Source organism: Xenopus tropicalis, chromosome 8, assembly GCF_000004195.4.
Source record: "Xenopus tropicalis strain Nigerian chromosome 8, UCB_Xtro_10.0, whole genome shotgun sequence".
NCBI classification, from domain to species: domain Eukaryota; kingdom Metazoa; phylum Chordata; class Amphibia; order Anura; family Pipidae; genus Xenopus; species Xenopus tropicalis.
In genome coordinates this window covers 65,508,041-65,530,956 of record NC_030684.2, presented here as the reverse complement: position 1 = coordinate 65,530,956, position 22,916 = coordinate 65,508,041, and the positions used below count along the sequence as shown (strand labels likewise).

General features: G+C 37.7%; 2 protein-coding genes across 3 annotated transcripts; one reads left to right on the top strand and one right to left on the bottom strand.

The window, feature by feature from the left end:
• Nucleotides 1-2,437: 2,437 nt before the first annotated feature.
• cetn1 (centrin 1) lies at nucleotides 2,438-8,328 on the bottom strand. Its single transcript, NM_001017149.2, has 5 exons — nucleotides 8,287-8,328; nucleotides 6,995-7,153; nucleotides 5,156-5,284; nucleotides 3,461-3,598; nucleotides 2,438-3,204 (listed from the first exon to the last, which is right to left on the bottom strand). The coding sequence occupies exons 1-5, from the start codon at nucleotides 8,287-8,289 to the stop codon at nucleotides 3,115-3,117; spliced, it is 519 nt and encodes a 172-aa protein (NP_001017149.1). The 5' UTR covers nucleotides 8,290-8,328; the 3' UTR covers nucleotides 2,438-3,114.
• Nucleotides 8,329-8,568: 240 nt separating this feature from the next.
• Nucleotides 8,569-21,197, top strand: nsdhl (NAD(P) dependent steroid dehydrogenase-like). 2 transcript variants are annotated; one of them, XM_012968492.3, is made up of 8 exons: nucleotides 8,569-8,659; nucleotides 10,895-10,944; nucleotides 12,031-12,192; nucleotides 12,737-12,883; nucleotides 14,539-14,667; nucleotides 17,649-17,791; nucleotides 19,433-19,535; nucleotides 20,145-21,197. In XM_012968492.3, the coding sequence occupies exons 2-8, from the start codon at nucleotides 10,924-10,926 to the stop codon at nucleotides 20,475-20,477; spliced, it is 1,038 nt and encodes a 345-aa protein (XP_012823946.2). In that variant the 5' UTR covers nucleotides 8,569-8,659; nucleotides 10,895-10,923; the 3' UTR covers nucleotides 20,478-21,197.
• The last annotated feature ends 1,719 nt before the right edge of the window (nucleotides 21,198-22,916 follow it).

Here is a 22,916-nt window from a genome sequence, read left to right as displayed (position 1 = left end):
TATATAAAACTGTGCATTTTGTTAAAGTGTGTTTTCAGTGATGTTAGCTGTGGTATTACTGTACTGTACTCTTGTTTTTTTGTTTCCTCTTCCTTCTACCATATTGTTCTTGGTTTTCCACACTTTCAAATGTGCTGTTTTATCCCTGGGTGATTCACCAGTAAACCTTCTTACAAATTGCTGTTCTGAGTATTCATTGTATGATCATCCTAAAGACCAACTCTGCCAACATAAACCACAACCTCCACCCAATGCTCAAGACCTTGCTGATTTCTGAAAAAATAAAATAGGCAGCTTCAGTTGAGCCTACTCAACTACCTTTCACTTTCTTCTGATACTTTTACATCTACCTTCAAACAAGCACAAATTGTTTCCATCCTTTAAAAACCTAGTCTTGACCCCAGCTCTCCTACCAACTGCTATCCAGTTTCTCTACTTTTGCCTTCAAAATTTTGGGCAGACAGGCATCTCACTACATTCTTGACCCAGTGCACTCTGGCTTCTGGCCAGTACAATCACTTGAGAACAGTGGTATAACTTGGTCACTCCAGGCTCTCCTGCAGAAAAATCTTCTAAGGGGGCCCAGCTCGACCAGTCTCTCCCACCCCCTGCGCCCTCTTGCACCGCAACTCCAGGCCCCGCTATTATATTTAATGTCTCCCATTACAGTCAGAAGTGTCCCTACACAGTTGCACAGTGGAGTTGGCAGGGGCTTCAGATCCTCTTCTGTCAATGCTTGGCAGCTCAAACATACGCAATTTGAAGATAGGTCTGGAATGGCTTCAACTGCCCCTGCATGCTCAGTGTTTGGGGATCTGACAGAAGAGAATCTGATGGCTCCTGCAATCTTACTACACAACTCTACATGCTTATATCAAGTACAAATAGAGGAATAATTTTGACAGTAACAAAGGGTTGGGGGTGAAGGTTTTGTTCTCCCTTAAGACCCCGTTTGCTAACTTGCTAGTGGCATATAGATTACATGATCAAGATAACTAGTTTTTTAACTAGTTTTTCAACTAGCGCAACAACAGTACCAACAATGGGTAGCTTGCATCTCATGTACTTTCCTAAAATATATTACAGGCTTTTGTATTTTAAAAAACAGAAGACATTGAAGCTAAATAGCAATATGTTTTAAGGGACTTTGGTGGACATCACCTTTCAGTGTATTGCCCTACATGGAAAATATGTGGAAGGCAAACAGGTCAAATGTTTACTTTACAGCAACCATAAAAAAAAAAGATATGTATTATGGACATCTCTAATTCTCTCTATTAATAGGGAAGGAAGTTTGTATCTCTCAGTGTCTATTATAATTACAGTAAACAGTTATTCTTCCAACGGACACGAGGGCACCCACTCCGTTTAGAAGAAGGGAGGTTCCATTTAAATATTCGGAAAGGATTTTTTACAGTGAGAGCTGTGAAGTTGTGGAATTCCCTCCCCGAATCAGTTGTACTGGCTGATACATTATATAACTTTAAGAAGGTGTTGGATGGCTTCTTAGCAAGTGAGGGAATACAGGGGTATGGGAGATAGCTCTCAGTACAAGTGAGGGAATACAGGGTTATGGGAGATAGCTCTTAGTACAAGTTAATCCAGGGACTGGTCCGACTGCCATCTTGGAGTCAGGAAGGAATTTTTTCCCCTCTGCGGCAAATTAGAGAGGCTTCAGATGGGGTTTTTTTTGCCTTCCTCTTGATAAACTAGCAGTTAGGCAGGTTATATATAGGCATTATGGTTGAACGTGATGGACGTATGTCTTTTTTCAACCTAACTTACTATGTTACTATGTTAAAATTTCAATTGAAACCCAATGGCTCTTTCATATAAAGAAACTATGTGTGTGTTCTATTCAAAAAGGGTTTATTCAACCGGCAACTATTTTGAACACTACAAAAACAGACAGAAGTGTTTAAATATATAAAATACATAATATATTACATAAAATAATGGATTTTTTTTTTTAGAGACAAAAGAAAACAATTTCCCTTCCCCCTAGTGACAGATATAAACGAGTAAAATACATATGCTCATCTCTAATTGTGTTTGGCACAAAAACATTTTAATCTTTATTTGGCAATGTAAATGATCAAAACAATAGTGTACCAAACAAATGTGTCAGTAATGCAATTTAACCCCTCCCCCCACAAAAAATTCCTGTTAAAGAACAGACACTGTGCAATAAGAGGCACAAGATAGGGCTTTCAATGCAAACTGCAAAGAGAACAAGCCTTGCACAGGCTAAGGCAGAGTAAGGAGGAACCTGGTTTTCTTTAACTCCAGAACTTAAGAACTATGCAACGCCTCTTTTTATAGTAATCAATATAGTGTGAAAACTATAACACAATGTCAATATTTATGCACTTACAATCCAAGCATATCAATTATTAGTAGAAACTGCATGTACAATAAACAGATTCAAGAATATACCTTTTTTTTTTTTATATAACCAGCATCTGCCTGTATTACCTTGTACAGCTTTGTATATCTTGTATGTATTCTTTGACTAGGAGTTCTGTAAAGTTTAGGGACAAAATAGCCCTGCAAATCTGGAAAAAGGAGGCAGTTTGGTATATAGTGCTATATTTTAAAGTGTGTTGGAAAATGTTTGCACTACCATCATTACATTACTCACAAGATACTATAAACCCATAACTTTAAATATTTTATTACACAGAACTAATTCCATATGAATAAATATATTTGGGTGATATGTAACAGCAATACAAATAAAAGGCATACTGTATTCTTATAAGGACCAAAGCCACATGACAGAATGTCTGCTGCCTGGACAGATTTATGTTGCATACAAGATAAGCACCCTTTGTGCCAAGATATTGCATACTTTGGTAGACTTAAATCCAATAGTCATACCAGTATTTGTTTGATTCCACTATTCCAACACATTACAACACTGTTACAGGCAAGAAGTAGTAGCCATTAAAAGTACAATATAGAAAATAACCAGAAATTTGTGCGAAACACATTATGGAGTGATGGAATAAGACTTCATTTTTGATGGTTTAAATCTGTCTCTTCATTTACACAAAGGACTTTGGTGTCACAAAATCGAGAGAATGGAAATGCATTGGACCTATGTTGCCTAATTCAATATAAACTTGTCTTCTTCATTATTCTAAGAAATTCTTGTTCATTGACTTCACCATCTCCATCTCGGTCAGCTTCATCTATCATTTCCTGCAGGACAAATACATAAGAAGGGAAAGAATGAACAAAAATTAAATATCTACTATATGACCAAAAGTATTGGGGATACTTTATAAGGCCAAACATACAACATTTAAAACATCTCAGTTTAACCCTCACTGCCAAGTTCAGTACAAGTAAGATTCTTTTGAGACCTTTCTTTTTAGTGTTTTGAGTGTAAGCTGCCCTATATGCTGCAATGCTGTGTGGAATCTGGAGACGTGGAAAAATAAAAAGATCACCTAACCTGCAATTCTTCATCTGTAAGGTTTTCACCAAGCTCCTTGGCCACCCGTTTCAGGTTTTTAAATGATATCTTTCCTGTTTCATCATCATCAAATAATCTGAATGCCTTCATTATCTCTTCTTTGGAATCCTTTTCAGCCTGGAATCAAAAAGCAAATGTAATCAAAAAGTAACATCAAATGACAAATGGCAGCTTCACATAACATGGTTCTCAAAAGAAATTAACAGCTAAACTGACAAATACTGAACATTCAGTTTCAGCAGACTCCACACGCTGCTTTACTCTTTTTGTGGCGTAGGAATGTGTGTGGATACATGTTAGAAGAAACATGTATGACAAGTGGCACCACAGTTTAAGGTTCTACTATGTTCCACACAAGTAGTAAACTGCTGGGAGAAAGAAGTCCCGGGAAAAGAGGATTATCACCAAAAACCTATCGACTTTCTCCAAGGCCAATTGGAATTTATAAACTTTGCTTTTTGTATGATTTTTTTTTTGCATTACATTGTGGGCAGTGGGAAATATCTGGTCCCACCTTAATTGGGTGAATTTATTTAACATAAATATATGTATAAAAACATTTGTAATCTGTATTACCTGCATCCCTTGTACATAATTTTGGCTATGCAGCCCGCAGAATATTGAGCCTTGGAGTGCGGACACCATTTTGCATCAGGTTCCAAGCATTCTGCACATTTAGTAAAGACAGACCCACTGTGTTTTCCTCCACAATTTACTACTTTGCTAAACATTACATGTTATTTTCAGGCAAACATACAAAGAATTGATCATTGTATCTTTATTATAACTTATCTCCTTATACATGGTGCTTAGTGATGTCATTAGTATAATCAGTGCATAGTGTCGGTTCTTAGTGATGTAACTATATAGTGATGTATTATAATATATAAAGTACCCCCTGTTGTTAAATGTTAGGAAATTAGAAGTTACCTTGGAGTTCCACGACCTTTATAAACCTGTATATAGCTTTATATAGTCATGGAACTGCTCTGTGACATATTATATCCTTATCAACTTTACAACAGGGGGTACTTTATTCACATTAATTATTTTTAACAGGATATTCATGGGTCTTGTGCGTATGTGTGTGTATATATAGATATATTTGCATTTGAGTGTAGACTCTTTAAGAACTAGTTTATAGATAGATGGACACACCGTGTGTCAATACAAAAAGAAAACTATGTTTTATTCTCCTTGAGGTTCAGTTATCAACACTGGACATATTTGCACCTAGGCAGAAACCCATGGCAATCAATTAAAAGTTTGCTTTCATTACTCTACCTGCAGCTGCCTGAAAAAGCTAGTCACTGACTGGATTATATGGATTACTGAACAGGTGCAAATGTTCCCACTCCCTAATAATGACCCCCAAAGTTTTTTTTGTTTTTTTTTTAGCTTTATGTACACTGCAGTCATAGTTCAAAAGTGGCTTCCATTAAATGGTGATGGTTTGGAATTACCAAGCTATAAGGGAGATGGGAAGTGATTGAGAAGTTTTATTGTGAAAGAAAAAAAGTACTAATTTCACTGGTAAAATTGTTGCAACCTGGAAAATAACCAGTTTGGCATACCTTGAATGTTTGATATTTTGCTAACCTGCAATGACTAGCTAAAATCTTTGTCATCACATATTGCACATTTTCTGGCAAAAATACAAAAGTACTTCCTTACCATTTTCTGTGTCATTGCAGACATAAAATCACCAAAAGATATTTTTCCAGTGCCTTCTTTATCAATATCAGCAATCATTTTCTTAATTTCTTCTTTTTTTGGCTCAAATCCCAATGCTCGCATGGCAACCTACACATAAATAATAATTATTATTACTTATTTATCCAATAAGGAGCAGAGGGTAGCGGCACCCAAAATAAATTAAATACAAAGAGAGGCAATGATTCTTAACACCCTAGATCCACGTACCCTTCCAAAAAGCAGGTTACCTAAATGCTGGTGAGAGTTTCAGAGTTCTATAGTTAGTGGTGCTTGCGAAGCAAAGCATCACTACTGTTATCTCACAGGCTTATTATTCTTCCGTACAAAAGTTCGGTGCGTAACTAGTCCCGCACCGTTTGTGGTAGACCCATGAGTGAGGTGTCAAATCGTGCGGCCTATTCAGGAATGGGGTGCTATGACTTTTCTAAGGCTAAATGCCCCCGCAGGGGGCAATTAACCGGCCCAAAAATCCCATTGACTTAACATTGAGGCCAACTTTGACGGATTGTAGCGCAGAGAGGGAATTGTTTAGAAACGTGAAATTTACCACATTTGAAGAGGTTTGCAACATGTGTCAGAAGATACCCCGCACAAGGGTATACGTTTTACCCCCGGAGCAAGAGAGGTCCCCAAATTTGCCCCATTGACTTATAATGGGGATTTTGGCAAATAACTAGTTTGTCGTAGACCCATGAATGAGGTGTCAAACTGTGCGGCTTATTTGGGAATGGGGTGCTATGACTTTTCTGAGGGGTGGGCGGTTAATTGCCCCCTGCTGAAGGAAGCATTGTAATGTTGGGGCACGAGTTTTGCCAGGGCAAGCACCACTCACATTTTCTTCAGGAAATGTACCTCTCTAGTTTAAAATTAATATGCTCCCATTTTTGGTCCAAAAATTTAATTTTTAATGGTAGAATTAATTATTTGCAATGTACACAGTGTAATTAAGTAATAAGAAACTACACCATAACATTTGTGAGATTCCCTTTAGGGGTATGGAACTGTATGCAGACCTCATGAATGTATATTTTACGAAATTTTGCACCTCAAATAAACTCGAAATACATTTTCTGTATGACGCAGAATATGCACTTTAAGGACTACATTACTGTCATAAGTTGCTACAGAACAGGAAGCAGAATGTTGCTAAATATAAAAAGTAGGAACTTATACAAATACATAAAGGCATTTCTATGATACTGATAATTATTGAGGAAGTCATTAAGCCATGTATTTAACATGCTTCATATAGACTAAAACTTATTAATATATACTGCTGTGGGGAATATATTGTACTAGTGAGTAATGTAATGGTATAGTGTGACTACACTGTGAAAATAAAAGTTGTATTTAAACATTTATAATGTAATAAGTGCTGAGTTACATATATATATATATATATTTTACCTCAGTTTTTTTTCTTGAGATTTAATCAAACATAAAAACGGCAGATTAAAAATTGGGGTTTCAGTGCTTTGAAACAAAAATATCATGAAGAACAAAATACACTGCAAGGCACTGTATGGTCAAGGAGTAACTACTCAGAAAATGGAACATTTGTCATATGAAAACACTGCATACTGTACTTTTTTCTAATAATCATGTCAGATGACAAAAAAACTATTGGCTGTGACTGTGAAATTACCCACAGATGCAACTCTTTTTCAGTAATGACTTTCTATCCCCACATACTTTATTGCATGCAAATACTGCATGCAATACTGTATTTGTACACCTTTTTTGGCCTCTAACATGAATATTAAAAAAAACATTTGTACCTGAATCTGTGCATCTTACCTTTAGCTCCTTAACATCTATGGTTCCAGCTCCATCAGTATCGAAAAGATCAAAAGCCTCTCGAATTTCTTGTTTCTGTTCCTCTGTGAGCTCAGGCTTTGGGACAGGTTTCTTTCTCTGAGTTGTCACTCCTAAAGATGGTTTCTTGTAGTTGGAAGCCTAAATACATTAAAACAAATTCAAGCATACGGTCACAAATACAGTTTACTTTAAGAATGATACCAACATATTCTAAAGCTGACCAAACATGGTTAGATGTGCACATTTGGCTTAGATGCTAAATTTTTTGCCACTTGGGCAAAGTCAGACAATTCTGACTTTTTGGCCTTCAAACCAGTATCACATTGGAGGTTTGTGCAGAACAAATTGCAGTGCAACGTACAGCTAAATGCTCTTCTTAAAACACAGGAGGTTTTCAGATCAGTCACTACCTGCCCAAGCCCCAATTAGATATTGTACAATGAGGCACAGTTTTTGGCTCATATGTCCAACAATTTGGTTTGTTGGAAAAACAAAAGAATTATACCATGTAGGGGTCATCTGAATGCTCTAGTTCAAAAAAAGTTAGGGAGAGATACAGATCATCTAATAAAGCAGAGTGAAGACAACTTAAAAGGAAGCTATTGTGAATAAGAACAGTACAGTACACTACAATGTATATGCCTAGTAAATTTGTTATTTGCAGTTTCAAATAAAGCTATGCTGTAAAACAATAGGAGTGTCTCTCTGATATTGAGCCATACAGTTATCACATCTTGGTCACAGCCTAATCACAATGACTTTGTTATCTAAACTCCTTCCCTTTTGCATGTGCCATGCTGTCCGCTATCCCCATGTAATTAGGAGAAATTGTTTAAATAATGAGCTCTGTATGAACGAATACCTCCCTTCCTCCAGCCGCAACCTGAGTCTCAGAATTACAGATAAAGTGGACATGGGGGGAGGTTAATAAGGAAGGGTCAATTGATTAACTGCCATCTTCTCCTACCACAACGATATATATTGTTTATGTGTGTGTTTTTATTTAAATAATATAAACATTTATGCTGATGGAAAGAGTGAAATATGAATTATATATAGCCATTTTCATAGACAACATATTAAGGTCTCTAGCAAAAGCCCTTTAAATGTGACTGTGTATTTACGTAGCATATAATATTCTAAAGGAACTGTGCAGAACTGGGCGCAAATGCATTCTAACCATTTTTATTTTCTAGAGTTAGTGGCCGTACAAATCTCTTGCTTGTAGCAGGGAGGCCTGTGCATGCCTAAAACGTACTCTGCACACTCACCATATCAAACTGCACACCAACCTTCGACCTCGCTATTTAGTGTACACAACAACCGAGGTTCATACACCACAGCCTGTTCCTGTATTGGGCGCAGACAACCACACTTGACCAATCAGAATCGAGGAGAATTAAACAGTTATTTCTATTGGTAAGCTGTCAAACTATTAACCAATAAACTACGAAAACCTTGGTGATCATAGCGGAGCGAGGCTTGAATCGCACATGCGCCTTGTTCTTTTACCAGCGCAGGGCTGTGACGAAAGGCTTTCGTTTCCCAGGCAACGGATTTCGACAATCTGATTGGGTGAAGTGATACGAGATTCACCAATCCCATATTCACTCCTTTGCTCTGCTGATCCTCAGCCCATGACTGGTATGTTATCTATACAGGGGCTGGTGTCATAATTGTTACTTATCGGAGTGTGTAGGCTCAGGCTGTACTATCTGTGCGGGTGTATGTTGAGACCAACGTTTGATACGCGTCTTTCTGTCGCCTTTCGTTCTGTCACTGAAGGGTAAGGATGAGTTTCACAGAGTGGTATTATCCCTATTACAACTGTTAGAGCAGGACTGGGGTTGCTACAGTGTTCTGTTGCTAGTGCTGTATTAGGAACAGCCACCAATCTGAATCTTATAGACATATACATGTATATCTGGATTATAGACAGGGAGAGCATCACAATAGGGGGCTGAGATTCGATATAAAATATAAGTAACATTAGGCAAGAATAAGCACAGGGGCTAGATTGACATATATTTTTGGGGGGTTAAAATCCAGCATGCTCTTTGCACCTCGCACCCTGCTCTGCAACTGTAGATAGCACCTCACTAGATAGGGTTACTTGGGTGCCTGGGTTGCCCTGGTTTAATTGCAAACAGAGTCAGTAACAACTTATATGCATTAGGATAACAATACACAAGGGAAATAATTATACATATAGGTTATAATATTTCTGTTGGACACATATAAAACAATAGAATTTGAAAGTACACTGTCCCTTAAAGCATACATTATTTAGAAGAATTAAGCCTAAGGGCAGTGGCACACGTGAAGATTAGTCGCCCGCGATAAATCTTTGTTACCGCAGGCAACATCTCCTTGACATGCCATCCCACTGGCAAGAATGTAAAACCCCGGTGGGATGGCATACACAACGTCACCATCGTATCGCATCTGTTGCAGTCGCGTGCAAACACCGGTGCAGTTATCTGTCAGGTGAATATCATTTCAAGATGTGGCAACTTTTGTGTGCAAGTAACAATTCCCTGACAAATATAATGCACCTGCACTTAGGGCTATGACACGCAGAGATACTTATAGCCAGCTACTTGCCGTGGCTACAGAACAGCAGAAAATACCTGGACATAGACAATACTGAAAATAGTCTGTGCTAGAACACACGTAGAGACAATTATGTAGCCGTGACAAGCAGCTGGCTACTAGTAGCTGCATGTGTCATTGCCCTTATAGGCATTCACTATTGAAGTAAATGATTGAAAGGGGTGGGCACTTTCAATTGTTGTCCCCACCTCCTAATCCCTTAAACTGTTGCTGTAAAATAACGATTAGGCCCAAGTAATTTCTAAAGACAGTGGAACTGAAGAATAGAAATGAGCTTGTGGTATTTATGGTATGTAATGCTTACCTTAGACTGTTTTATATTTGTTCTGTTGTGTATATGTATGTATGTACGTATGTATGTATGTATGTATAACTTTATAGTTCTACAGTGCTACTAGGATATGCAGCACTGTACAATATTACAATATAGAAGCAGACACAGGAAAGACATTAAACAAAAAAATATAAATGTACAGCAATTAAGTGCCACATGGTAAAAGTAGGATGAAGTCCCTTCCCCGTAGAGCTTACAGTTAAAGTGGGTGGATTGCATACAGACACAAGCATGGGGTCAAAGTGCACAAAGGTTAAAGCATTGGGTCTTAAATGCCAGGACTGGGAATGTAGTGCTCCAATTGTATAAAATTAGCTGCAGTATGGGTAAGAAATGTGTCTGCACACTGACAAGGTGCTTGATAATAAAGTGCACCTCTGTAGCCATCTAGTATGTTAAGATTTAGAGGTTGAGCAGACAAAAGTTCCATTTTGTATTAAAGGAGAAGGAAAGGCTAGTAAAGAGTTAATCTCATGCTGCAGGCATACCTTCAGTTGTCTCAATAGTGCCATTAAGTCTCCTCATATTTCACCTGTTCAGAAGATCTGAAGCCAAACAGGAAGAAAAAACACTGAGCTGTGTAAAGAAAGTCCCCATAATGCCTCACTCCTGCACAGACATGCAGACCAAACTGAACATGCTCAGTTAGTAAGCCTATGAGTCAGCTTCCTGCTGATTGGCTCAGATCCACATTCCTAAAGGGGGGAGTGAGTTCTTAGCATTCTTGAGGGAGGGGGGAGCAGGAGAAAGCGGAAAGCTGTGTTTGTGGCACATGAATTACAGACACAAGAAATCTTTTCACAGAGAACTCTGCAGCATTTCTGTGAGTGCATATGGCTGTATTTACATAGACCTTTCTGATAAAGCTTACTTAGTTTTTACCTTTCTTTCTCTTTTAATGATACATTGTTAACTTTGTTTTATTTTTCCAGGCTGCTACATTATCTAAATTCATACTGAAATGGCAACCCGACTACGACCAGTAAGTTTATTAGCGGCCGGGGGAAACCTTGATCATTTTCTTAATCTATTCTTTAAAGATCATCAAAAAAAAGTTTAAATAAAACTTTCTGGAAAAAAAAATATATTTTCTGATACATTTTATACACAGTATCAAATAATAAAAAGACAGACCATAATTGAGTGCTCTGCCTTTAGGTGGCAGTATATTCAAAATATTCAGGGAAAATATTAGTTACCAGATGAAGTATTCTAATTAAAGGCAATGTCTATCCAAACCTTTCCTTGTATCAATAGATTACCTAAGGCAAATAAAATATATTTTCAGTTGGTTTAAACAACTTTTTTTCTGTACTTATTTTAAACATTTTAAAATGGACTTAATATACCTGTTTTTGCTTCGGCTCCTAACCCCTTTAAAAACCACGAAAGTCAGGCGTTTGGCTTTGTCCTTTCTTTGACAGGTCTCTTGCTGCTAAGAATAACAATGAGTATAAAGCACTGTTCTGTGTTTTAGCACACAAAATAAAGTAATGGTTACATTAAGGTTAATAAGGTTTACTTTCTTATACTTTCTTACAATGCTGCTTAAATAATTGTATATCATGATAAATCCAGCTTCAACCTGAAATTCAGCCTCTCATTTTCAGTTATCTTAGTTCCTCTTCCTCTTGCTCACAAGTAACTAAGCCTACAAACCAGGAAGGTCATTTCTCATGTTAGTGATGCTTGTTCCAAATGAAGAACTGCACTCACGCTGGCCTCTTTACTGATTCCACATTTAAAAAGAAATTAAAAGACCTTTTCCTGTTAGCGGCTGCTTCCAATTTGTTTGAATAAGAAGCATATTATATCTAACTGGTATATCCTTCTGCTAGGGAGCTGGCATCGATGCATAGGGTTGGAGGCTAATGCTATGCAACTTAATTATTTTAGAATTGGTACAGTATTTTTAATGAGCTATCTTTAAAAAGTTTTTTTATTTCATGGGATATGTGTATTAACTTGTGTTCATAATGGTACAACCCAATATTCTGTTTCACAGTGCAGATATTATTTTTATTATTATCTTTCTTTACTAATATCTTCTGTGTTTGCTTTTTTGTAGGCAAGCAAGAAATGCACAGTGATTGGGGGCAGTGGATTTCTGGGCCAGCACATAGTAGAACGGCTGTTAGAGAAAGGATATACAGTCAATGTTTTTGACATCCGCCAAGGATTTGAAAATGAACGTGTGCAGTTTTTCATAGGCGATCTCTGTAGTAAGAAGGTAAAAGAACGTCCACATAAAAAAAAATAGTAATGCTTTTTATTATAAGATGTACTAAATACTTTGGAGGTGATGAATGTAAGAGGCGTAAGCACCAAAAATAGTGCTCTGTACAGGTATAGGGTCTGTTATCTAGATGTTTGGGATATCTGGGTTTTCTAGATAATGGAGTTTTCTATAATTTAGAACGCCATACCTTAAATCTGCTAAAAATATTTAAACATTAAATAAATATGGATTCATGCAGCTTAGTTGGGATCAAGTACAAGGTACTGTTTTATTATTACTGAGAAAAGGAAATCATTTTTAAAAATTAGAATTACATTTTTAAAATGGACTCTATGGGAGATGGCCTTCCCATAATTTGTAGCATCTGGATAGCGAGTTTTCAGATAAAATATTCCATTTCTGTACTTTATTTCTGTTTCTTTTCATCCATGCTTTTATCTTCCTTTTGCCATTAGTTTGAAAATCATTGTGAAGTAGGTCTATAAAACAGCCCACCTGACTCACAGTTCTCCTTTTTCTATTTTGTTTGTTCTAGGACTTGCTTCCTGCACTTCAAGGAGTTAATGTGGTATTCCACTGTGCCTCACCTGCACCATTCAGTGATAATAAAGAATTGTTCTATAGAGTCAATTTCACTGGAACTAGAACAATTATTGAAGTTTGCAAAGAAGTTGGTGTCCAGGTAAAGAGCAAATTTCTACTTTAAAAACAAGTAAAATATACAATATAATATATATATATATATATATATATATATATATATATACAGGCAGGAGTGATGGCACACACAGGATTTCCACAAAGGAGTCGCAGGAACAAAAATAGAATAAATCGGCTCCAGCTGAAACGTTGGTCACCATAAACCTCTGATTTATTCAATTTTTGTTCCTGCGACTCCTTTGTGGAAATCCTGTGTGTGCCGTCACTCCTGCCTGTATATTTATTCGTTGCACAGGTACCCAGGTATCAACTTAACCTCATGGTGTGCAGCTTTCCAGCAACTTTTATATATATCTATATATATATAAGCAAAAATGGATCGCATCACACAGGACTTATGACAAAATCCGAGATTTATTAGGCCACAACAGTAGCCTTTCTCAAAGTTTTCTAATTAATACTATCCAGTGTTTAGTTGCTACATATATACAGTTTTCTTATAATTATAAAAACAATTTCACAGCACTTTACAGATATACATTTTGTGAAAGAGTCTACTGTTTGAAAAAAACGTTGTTGTTCACCTTTGAATTAACATTTAGTAAGATGTAGAGAATAATATTCTAAGACAATTTGCAATTGGTCTCCGTTTTTGTGTTTTTTTTTTAATTATATTATTTTTCAGTAAAAAGTTCCAGTTAGCAGTCAGCAGTTATCTGATTGCTAGGGTTCTAATTATAGTAACCTGGGAGTACATTGAATGAGAGACTGGTATATGAATAGGAGAGAACCTGAGTAGACATAAAAAGTAAAATTAACAGAGCAATAGAAAAAAGCAAATAATTAAAATATTTGAAAAATAAATAATGAAGACCAGTTGAAATGTTACTTAGAATTGGCCATTCTATAACATATCAAAAGTTAATTTGAAGATGAACCCTTTAAAACAAGAAAATAGTTAATCTGTAGCTGTCTAGCCTAGAGACATAAAAGCTTATTTGTTTACCACTTCCCACAGTTTCTGGTAGCAGGATAAAATCCTGCATTCTTTGGCATTTGCATGGAATTGCTGTTTTTATTTCCCTTGGGAAATGACTCCTTTCTAGTGGGTCTTTTAAGGATCTATATCTCCTATCTGTGAGGTCATATACTGATTTAACTGATTTTGTATGGCAGTATTATCAATTGGCCGATCAGGTGCAGACCTGACTGGTATAAAGTAAATTGGTCTTTAGCACTTTGTGTTTATTAAATGTACTGCAGAGCATGTGCAGAGAATCAGCAGAAAAGAAGATTGGGAGCTACTGGGGCATCTTTGGAGGCACAGTTCTTCCCATCTAAAGGGCTGTGGTTGACTTGAGACTTGAAGCATTTTTCATTCTTGAGATTATTTTTTGTTGAGCACAATTATATTTCAGTTGAGGGTGGAGGAAGCTGGGAGTCTCCAATTGAAATTGACAACTGCAGGTGTGGGAATAATTAAGAGTTGCATGCAGGGTGGTGTACTACATGGTGCTGGTACAGTAAGAACAAAAAGGCTCATTAAGTTGCATTATAATATATATATATATATCTATAAGGTACCACAATAAGCCTTTTCAAAGACCTTTCCAATGCATTCTTCCTTAACAAGTTTTTCCTCACACATAATAACTTGACCTTTTCCATTTGTTCTAGAAACTTGTGCTGACCAGCAGTGCCAGTGTAATTTTTGAAGGAAAAGACATAAAGAATGGATCTGAGACCCTGCCTTATGCCAGCCAACCCATTGATTATTATACAGAGACCAAGATTTTGCAAGAGAAGGTAAGGGGCTAATGTTTCTGTTAATAGCACTGAAAATAATTGTTTGAATTTTGGGCACATTAAACTTACTGGGGCACCACACAGCACAGAATAATTGACACAGTGAACACAGTGAAGATTGGTGTGTTTAACACAAAATTGCTAATTTTTATTCACTCTGCGATTGTCCTTAACAGTATAGTAACACAAAAAATGTTATTACATAATCCATCTCTAAGCTGTTATAATAATAGGTTATTTTCATTTGCTTCCCCAAAAATTACATTTACAAGTCTGGCACAATTTATCTTGAATAACGTCCTGAACTGGTTCCTGTTATAAACCGGAAGTATGGGAACAGCTGGGGAATCACAGTTCATAGCAGTGTTGTTAATTGAAGTTTCTGTTCCTCTGGCTTGCTTTTATTTAATTTTCAGGGTATAGATAAATTTACTCTCCAGATGGGTCTAACACAAAGCTTCTCCACTATAAAGCTGTTGAGTAACTTCTCGGTTCAGGATGAATGGTGCCCAATTGCCCTATTCAGAAGGGTACAGCAGACCTAGGGAATGCTTTTAGTAGGTTAATTTATGGGTAAAGCATTTAAAAAATCAAAAAACATTGCTTTGCAGGTATACACAACAGTATATCCCCCTTGTAAGCAAGGAGAGGCATCGCAAAGCAAAACCTTTATGGCTGAATAAAAGTGTTAGTGTCGAGGTTGGTAATAAAAAACGTGCTTTTAAAGCATTCAAGTTAGCTGGGACAGCAGAAACTTTCATCAGGTACAAGGAAGCAAATAAAGCATGCACAAAAGCTATCAAGCAAGCTAAAATAGAAATGGAAAGGGATATTGCAGCTAGGAGTAAAAAGAATCCAAAATTATTTTTTAATTATGTGAATAGTAAAAAAATGAAGCAAGAAGGGGTGGGAACCTTATTATCACGGGGGGGTAAGTTGGTTGATGAGAACGGGGAAAAAGCTGAAATTTTAAACTCTTATTTTTCATCTGTCTATACATCTGAGGAGCCAGATAATGAAGGCTTCCCTTTTAATATGCCCAGCTCTAGTAATTTAGCTACTGACGCGTGGGTCACTCGGGAGGAAATTCAAAAGAGACTTGAACATGTAAAGGTAAACAAAGGTCCAGGGCCGGATGGGATTCATCCCAGGGTATTAAATGAGCTGAGCGCTGTGATTGCCAAACCTCTTCACTTAATTTTTCAGGATTCATTGAGGTCTGGCATGGTGCCGAGAGACGGGCGGATTGCTAATGTGGTGCCGTTATTTAAAAAGGGATCCCGTTCTCAGCCTGAAAACTATAGGCCTGTTAGTCTGACATCAGTAGTAGGAAAAATTTTGGAAGGGGTAATAAGGGATAGGGTACTTGAATACATTGCAGTTCTCAATACTATTAGTTTGTGCCAGCATGGTTTTATGCGTAACAGATCTTGCCAGACTAATTTAGTTGCCTTTTATGAGGAGGTGAGCAGGAACCTTGATGCTGGAATGGCAGTTGATGTCATCTACTTGGACTTTGCTAAAGCGTTTGATACAGTACCTCACAGAAGGTTAATGATCAAATTAAGGAATATTGGCCTAGAACATAATATTTGTAATTGGATAGAGAACTGGCTGAAGGATAGAGTACAAAGAGTGGTGGTAAATGGAACATTTTCTAATTGGACCAGTGTGGTTAGTGGAGTACCGCAGGGGTCAGTCCTTGGTCCTTTGCTTTTTAACTTGTTTATTAATGACCTGGAGGTGGGCATAGAGAGTACTGTTTCTATTTTTGCTGATGACACAAAATTGTGCAAAACTATAAGTTCCATGCAGGATGCTGCCGCTTTGCAGAGCGATTTGACAAAATTAGAAAACTGGGCAGCAAACTGGAAAATGAGGTTCAATGTTGATAAGTGCAAAGTTATGCATTTTGGTAGGAATAATATAAACGCGAACTATCTACTGAATGGTAGTGTGTTGGGGGTATCCTTAATGGAGAAGGATCTAGGGGTTTTTGTTGATAACAAGTTGTCTAATTCCAGGCAGTGTCATTCTGTGGCTACTAAAGCAAATAAAGTGCTGTCTTGTATAAAAAAGGGCATTGACTCAAGGGATGAGAACATCATATTGCCCCTTTATAGGTCCCTGGTAAGGCCTCACCTTGAGTATGCAGTGTAGTTTTGGGCTCCAGTCCTTAAGAGGGATATTAATGAGCTGGAGAGAGTGCAGAGACGTGCAACTAAACTTGTTAAGGGGATGGAAGATTTAAACTATGAGGTGAGACTGTCGAGGTTGAGGTTGTTTTCTCTGGAAAAGAGGCGCTTGCGAGGGGACATGATTACTCTGTACAAGTACATTAGAGGGGATTATAGGCAGATGGGGGATGTTCTTTTTTCCCATAAAAACAATCAACGCACCAGAGGTCACCCCTTTAGATTAGAGGAACGGAGCTTCCATTTGAAGCAGTGTAGGTGGTTTTTCACGGTGAGGGCAGTGAGGTTGTGGAATGCCCTTCCTAGTGATGTGGTAATGGCAGATTCTGTTAATGCCTTTAAGAGGGGCCTAGATGAGTTCTTGAACAATCAGAATATCCAAGGCTATTGTGATACTAATATCTACAGTTAGTACTAGTGGTTGTATTTATAGTTTATGTATGTGAGTGTATAGATTGGTAGGTGTGGGTTAGGTGTGCTGGGTTTACTTGGATGGGTTGAACTTGATGGACACTGGTCTTTTTTCAACCCTATGTAACTATGTAACTATAAAAGGGGGAGTATGATGTAACTGTTTGTACAGCAGCTTAGAGGTGCATTAGATACTAAAATATTTTAATAATACTGTTCCATTAAAAGCTTTTTAAATATAGCATTATCTCAAATTTCAATATGTATGCAGGCCTTCTGCCTTTGAGTTATGCCACAACTTTGGTGGAGAAAAAAATATTGCAATTGCAAATTTATATTTCCAACAGCAATATCCCTATCACATTTATTTTACAGGAAGTTTTAGCTGCCAATGATCCTGAAAATAACTTCTTAACTGTTGCTATTCGGCCTCATGGTATATTTGGCCCACGAGACCCACAGCTTGTTCCTATACTTATTGAGACGGCTAAAAGTGGTAAAATGAAATTTATGATTGGGTAAGTAAAGATGTGTAATCCAGCCTTGTTTCACTGCCCATTTCTTTTCTTCTGCCTCTAAGCAGTACAAAATCTTATGATGCAAACATTTATAGAGCTTGTTAGGAGGGTGAACTGCCCTGGAAACATTGTTGACATCTTTTTAATCTCTACAAAGTAATAGTCATTTAAAGCTTGGCTTACTTTTGACGAGCTTCTGAAGCTAGAATGGGGGATATTTTGTCTGGTTAAAACAGAAAGAGAACAGAAATAGTTGCCGTATACCCTGTTACTCCGCAGATGAGTTTGGACATCTTTAATCTATCCCTGCAATGTGGGAGAAAGATTAAACTTCCAGTTATTCTCCTAACAATGTATATGTTCTTCTCATCTGTGCCATTATTGTTCATTTTAATATATAACCTGCCAAACTGTGCACAAATCCAGAAATACTTCTATATGAACACATTGATGCTAAAAAGAAAGTCTATTTTGCCCCTAGTGTTGATCATTTCAAACATTTTGCTTAAAAATACAGTGCCTGAAGACACCTGAAGACTCGTGGCTGGGGCAGCAGATTAAGGGGAGGTGGCCCTCGGGTGCCTAAATGGGAAAAACCAAGCATTAAAAAAAAAAAAAAAATTCCCCTCAACCCACCACCAGACACTTCTGCTAAATCCAGGAGTGCGGGGAATAACCCTTGTTACCAGTTGGTGCATGGGCAAGGCCTGTACTGCTCTGGAAGGAAAGAAACTGCCAGGCAGTGGTGCATTGTTGGCTGCTAATACAGCCTCGGCAGAGCGTAAAATTCCCCAGACACAAGTGCTTACTGAATGAGCAGTAATGGGAGAGATTTTGCACTTGTAGCATTTGCATCCAGGGTATACGTAAATGACCCCTGCTGTCTTGGCGCACACTAGGCAGTGTGTAACTAATTGCCTCAGTGATAGTAACCCTTAGTTAGGAGTTAATAACATCACACAAGGTTATCACAGCTATAGCAATAGGTATAGAGATCTTACCCTTAGTAGAAGTGGGTCCGGGTGCTCATGCCCCAGACCTTCAGCTTAGGGAGCCATATAGGAAATCGCAATTAGAGAAACAGCAGCCAGGCACTCCGGTCTTCCACAAAAATGTCAAAAGCAGCTTTTAGTAGATACAAATGTTTTAAAGTTTATTTAATCCATACATAAAAAAAGGAAGCCTTACGCATTTCTTACCTAGAGGGTACTTAATCCTTTTAGTTAGAAGTTCACTGGTGGTGAACCAGTACTTTTTACCTCTTGTGAGGCCAAGATATTTAATCCCTTTGGTGATGTCACCAAGCAATCTTGACCCCTCTGGTGGCATATTCACATCTCTAATGTCATTGGAAGGTTTGGTCCGATGGGGGGTATTAAGAGAGTGCAAATATCAAGCCAGTTGGACACAGGCAGGAAAGGCGTGGCAAGCACATGGTAGGAAATTCCTTTATTATCTAGTGTGAAACCACCACAAGAATTTGGCTAAGAGCCCCCTTTACTAAGTTATATATACCATTGAGTGGATGGCAATGCTTAGTAAGTTAACAGGATAGGAAGTATTTTACCAAGCAGTAGTTTAACAATAAGTTTATAATTTGGCATGATTCATCATTAGGAACAATTCTATTTTTTTTTACAGGAATGGGAAGAACCTGGTTGATTTTACATATGTTGAAAATGTTGTTCATGGCATCATTTTGGCAGCTGAGCACTTGCACAAAGATGCACCATTATGTGGAAAGGTAGTATGATTATACTTATAAGCTGGAGCCTACAGAATTATATGTTTTTCTCAAACAAATCCACTCTTAATTAGTGTTTTTTATTATGTCACTAATTGCACACTCATGATAAAATACACATTTTATTGCAAAATGCAGCTCTTTAAGACCCGCTCTATAGGTGTGTTTTAGAGATCCACAAGCAATTCAGACATAACCAGACTTTCTATATAAAGCATAACTTACTAAGGCAGGATAACCACAGCAATATCCCTGCCAGGGCACAGCCTTCTGTTATGGTACTGACATAAGGAACTACTGTACTGGAAAAGCCAATGGCAAACTATAACTTCCTGCCCATGCTATTAAACAAGCAGATGCACAGTTAGCCACATGTATATAAAGGAAAATGTTACATGTGCCTGCCCATAATTTCTAATAAATGAAGGTAGCAATCCCTAACTGTTGGTGTCTAAGAAATGTGAAATAGCATATGGTATAGGAATATCTGTTTACATGTACTTGTTGGCTAGTTTACTCCTGCAGGGAAATGTTTGCAGAATTTACATTACAGTTGCCTATACACTGGGCAGCAAGAGGTAACAATAATTTTGCCCTTGTGTTTTCTAGGCATATCACATCACAAATGACCAGCCTATTCCATTCTGGACTTTCTTATCACGGATCCTGGTTGGTTTAAACTATGAAGCTCCAAAATATCGGATTCCTTACTGGTTGGCATACTACCTAGCAATGTTTGTGTCTCTCCTCGTATTTATCATTAGTCCATTTATCAAAATCAAGCCAACCTTTACCCCAATGAGGGTTGCTCTGGCTGGAACTTACCATTATTACAGCTGTGAGCGAGCCAAAAAAGACATGGGCTACAAGCCAGTGGTTACCTTGGATCAAGCATTGGAGAGAACGATACAAAGTTATTCTCACCTAAGACAAGACGGCTGAAACGTGCCACTTATCTCAGTAAAATACAATGTGGTGTTAAGTCACTAACTAAAATACATGTTAACAGTGCATCTTTGAAAATAGTCTGATTCCTTACCATTTTGGCTACCTGGCTGACACTAAACATCAGCTGTGCAGAGCCACAGGAGTGATTTTAGCTCTGCTGCACTTGAACGTAATGTTTGTGTAACAAACATTATAGCAATTAAATTACATGCTGTAATGGAAAATTTACCACATTTTCCTTTAACTTGTCTCCATACAATGTAGATGTAAATGCATTTTTTTGCTTTTAAAAAAAAAATTCTCTGTTTTAAATTAAATAGAGGATTATATCATGGCTGTATAAATCATTTTGGTAACTGAATAAGCTACAAGGGAGGGTAATTTTGCAGGTGTAATATACTATAGTGGATGATTAATGGATCTGTTTCATGAATAGTTTTCATATGCTACAAATAACTAACTTATGCCATTATTCACAGATTTATCCTGCTTTAACAAAGTCATTCCAACATGATTTTCAGTGTCCACTTGCATAACACTATGAGCTATTTGCAGCAGTAAATAATGTGTTTTTGAGTAAACAGGCAAAACATTTTTTTTATCTCAATACCTGTAATAAAAATACCTGTGCCATTTATATTTACTAATCATCTACAGTTTTAATGCATATTTATAGATATGGCATTATCCTTAATACATATTTATATAAGCAAATTGTCTGAGTTTGTAAGGTGAAGCAGGTTTTAATGGTGCAAAGGAAAACTGGTTAGTACAATGGAAAATGTGTGTGTGATTTTGCACTGTTCTGCACCTAAATTCTTCATTATGTAGTCTTATTGACATCACAACACATTTAAAGGAGAACTAAACCGTAAAAATGTCATATTTTATATACTATGTTTACTGCACCGGTCTCAGCATCTCAATAGCCGCAATGATCCAGGACTTACTTCAGACTTGTCACGGGCGCTCCCCATCTTGGAAAGTGTCAGTGACACTCACATGCTCAGTGCTGCTCTGGGAAGCTAAGCTTAGGGGTCATCACAAATTATCAGGCTGAAAATGAGGTCAGCCTCTTGTGATGCTTCAGGTCTGATTATTAAGTTCCGATGCTAATTGCACTGGTTTCTTAGCTGCCATCTAGTAATTATCTGTATTAATAAATATATATTGTGAGTCAGTCCCTAAGCTCAGGTAACTAACAGCTGCACAGAGCATGTGCAGTGAACCAGCAAAGAGAAGATGGGGAGCTACTGGGGCATCTTTGGAGACACAGATCTTCCCTGCTAAAGGGCTGGTGTTGCCTTGGGCTGGTTCAAAATCCAAAGCATAATGTGCAATATTTCTATCCTATTTCTTTACTTGGGCTTTAGTTCTCCTTTAATACTCAAATAGGTACCCTACCCATCTCATTATATCTAATATCTGGAATGCTGGGGGCCTGAGTATTTCTAGATAAGGAGATTTATGTAGTTTGGATCACCATACCTTAAATTTACTAAAAACAAAAAATCCAATAGGGTTATTTTGCCACTAATATGGATTCACGCAGATTAGTAAGGTTCAGGTACAAGGTATGGTTTTATTGTTAAAGAGACAAAAGAAAATTAGAAGAAAAATTTAAATTATTTGCTTTAAATGGACTTTGTGCTTAAGAAGAGCTTTTGTATTTTGCATTGGATAGCGGCTTTCCAGATAATAGATCCCATACCTATAGTCCAGGGGTAGGGAACCTATGGCTCGGGAGCCAGATGTGGCTCTTTTGATGGCTGCATCTGGCTCGCTGCCAAATCTTTAATAAAACAATAACAAGGGGCATGGCCTGCGCTGAGGGCCACGCCCTCCTCCACATCCGGCATCCTTACCGGGTTGCACTTGAACCAGGGCCCAGGGAACTGAGAGGGATATTGGAGCAGAAACCTGTGACAGTTCACGCTTGAATTGAAATTAAAATGTGGCCAATGGGGCTACAAAGAGAAGCCAACTGTGCTAGGTAGCGCTCTAGTATACCACTAACTAGCCATATTGAACAGCTAAAGATGACACCCACCCTACCTTGCCCCGCAGCATCCGTGGCTGAATGGGCCTGAAGCCACATCATCCTCCACAGGCAGCCGCAAATCGAGGCCCTGGCTTCGGCCTAGCTCCCGTCGGCCATTGTATGGCTCTCACGGAATTACATTTTAAAATATGTGGTGTTTATGGCTCTCTCAGCCAAAAAGGTTCCCGACCCCTGCTATAGTCTATAGTTAGCAATCTGTGCTGTAAAATATTTTAAAACTTTTTAAAAAGTGTCATACATAAAGCTATGTAGCCAAAAACAAAGATTGAGCTTGAAGAGGGGCATTACAAATAACACTCTGTACACCAGAATTCTCTTTTATTATGTAGCCAGTTCAGACTTGTGTATGGTTGTTTAATATAAACTGCGAA

What these genes read in the sequence shown, in the direction of transcription:
- cetn1 (NM_001017149.2), bottom strand. An exon ending in CTGCAATGACACAGAAAATG is followed by an intron (nt 3,599 to 5,155) that starts GTAAGGAAGTAC and finishes TTTTGATTCCAG; the next exon opens with GCTGAAAAGGATTCCAAAGA. An exon ending in TTACAGATGAAGAATTGCAG is followed by an intron (nt 3,205 to 3,460) that starts GTTAGGTGATCT and finishes TTTGTCCTGCAG; the next exon opens with GAAATGATAGATGAAGCTGA.
- nsdhl (XM_012968492.3), top strand. Translation starts at nt 10,924, where the DNA reads ATGGCAACCCGACTACGACCA. An exon ending in GCAAAGAAGTTGGTGTCCAG is followed by an intron (nt 12,884 to 14,538) that starts GTAAAGAGCAAA and finishes CATTTGTTCTAG; the next exon opens with AAACTTGTGCTGACCAGCAG. An exon ending in AAAATGAAATTTATGATTGG is followed by an intron (nt 17,792 to 19,432) that starts GTAAGTAAAGAT and finishes TTTTTTTTACAG; the next exon opens with GAATGGGAAGAACCTGGTTG.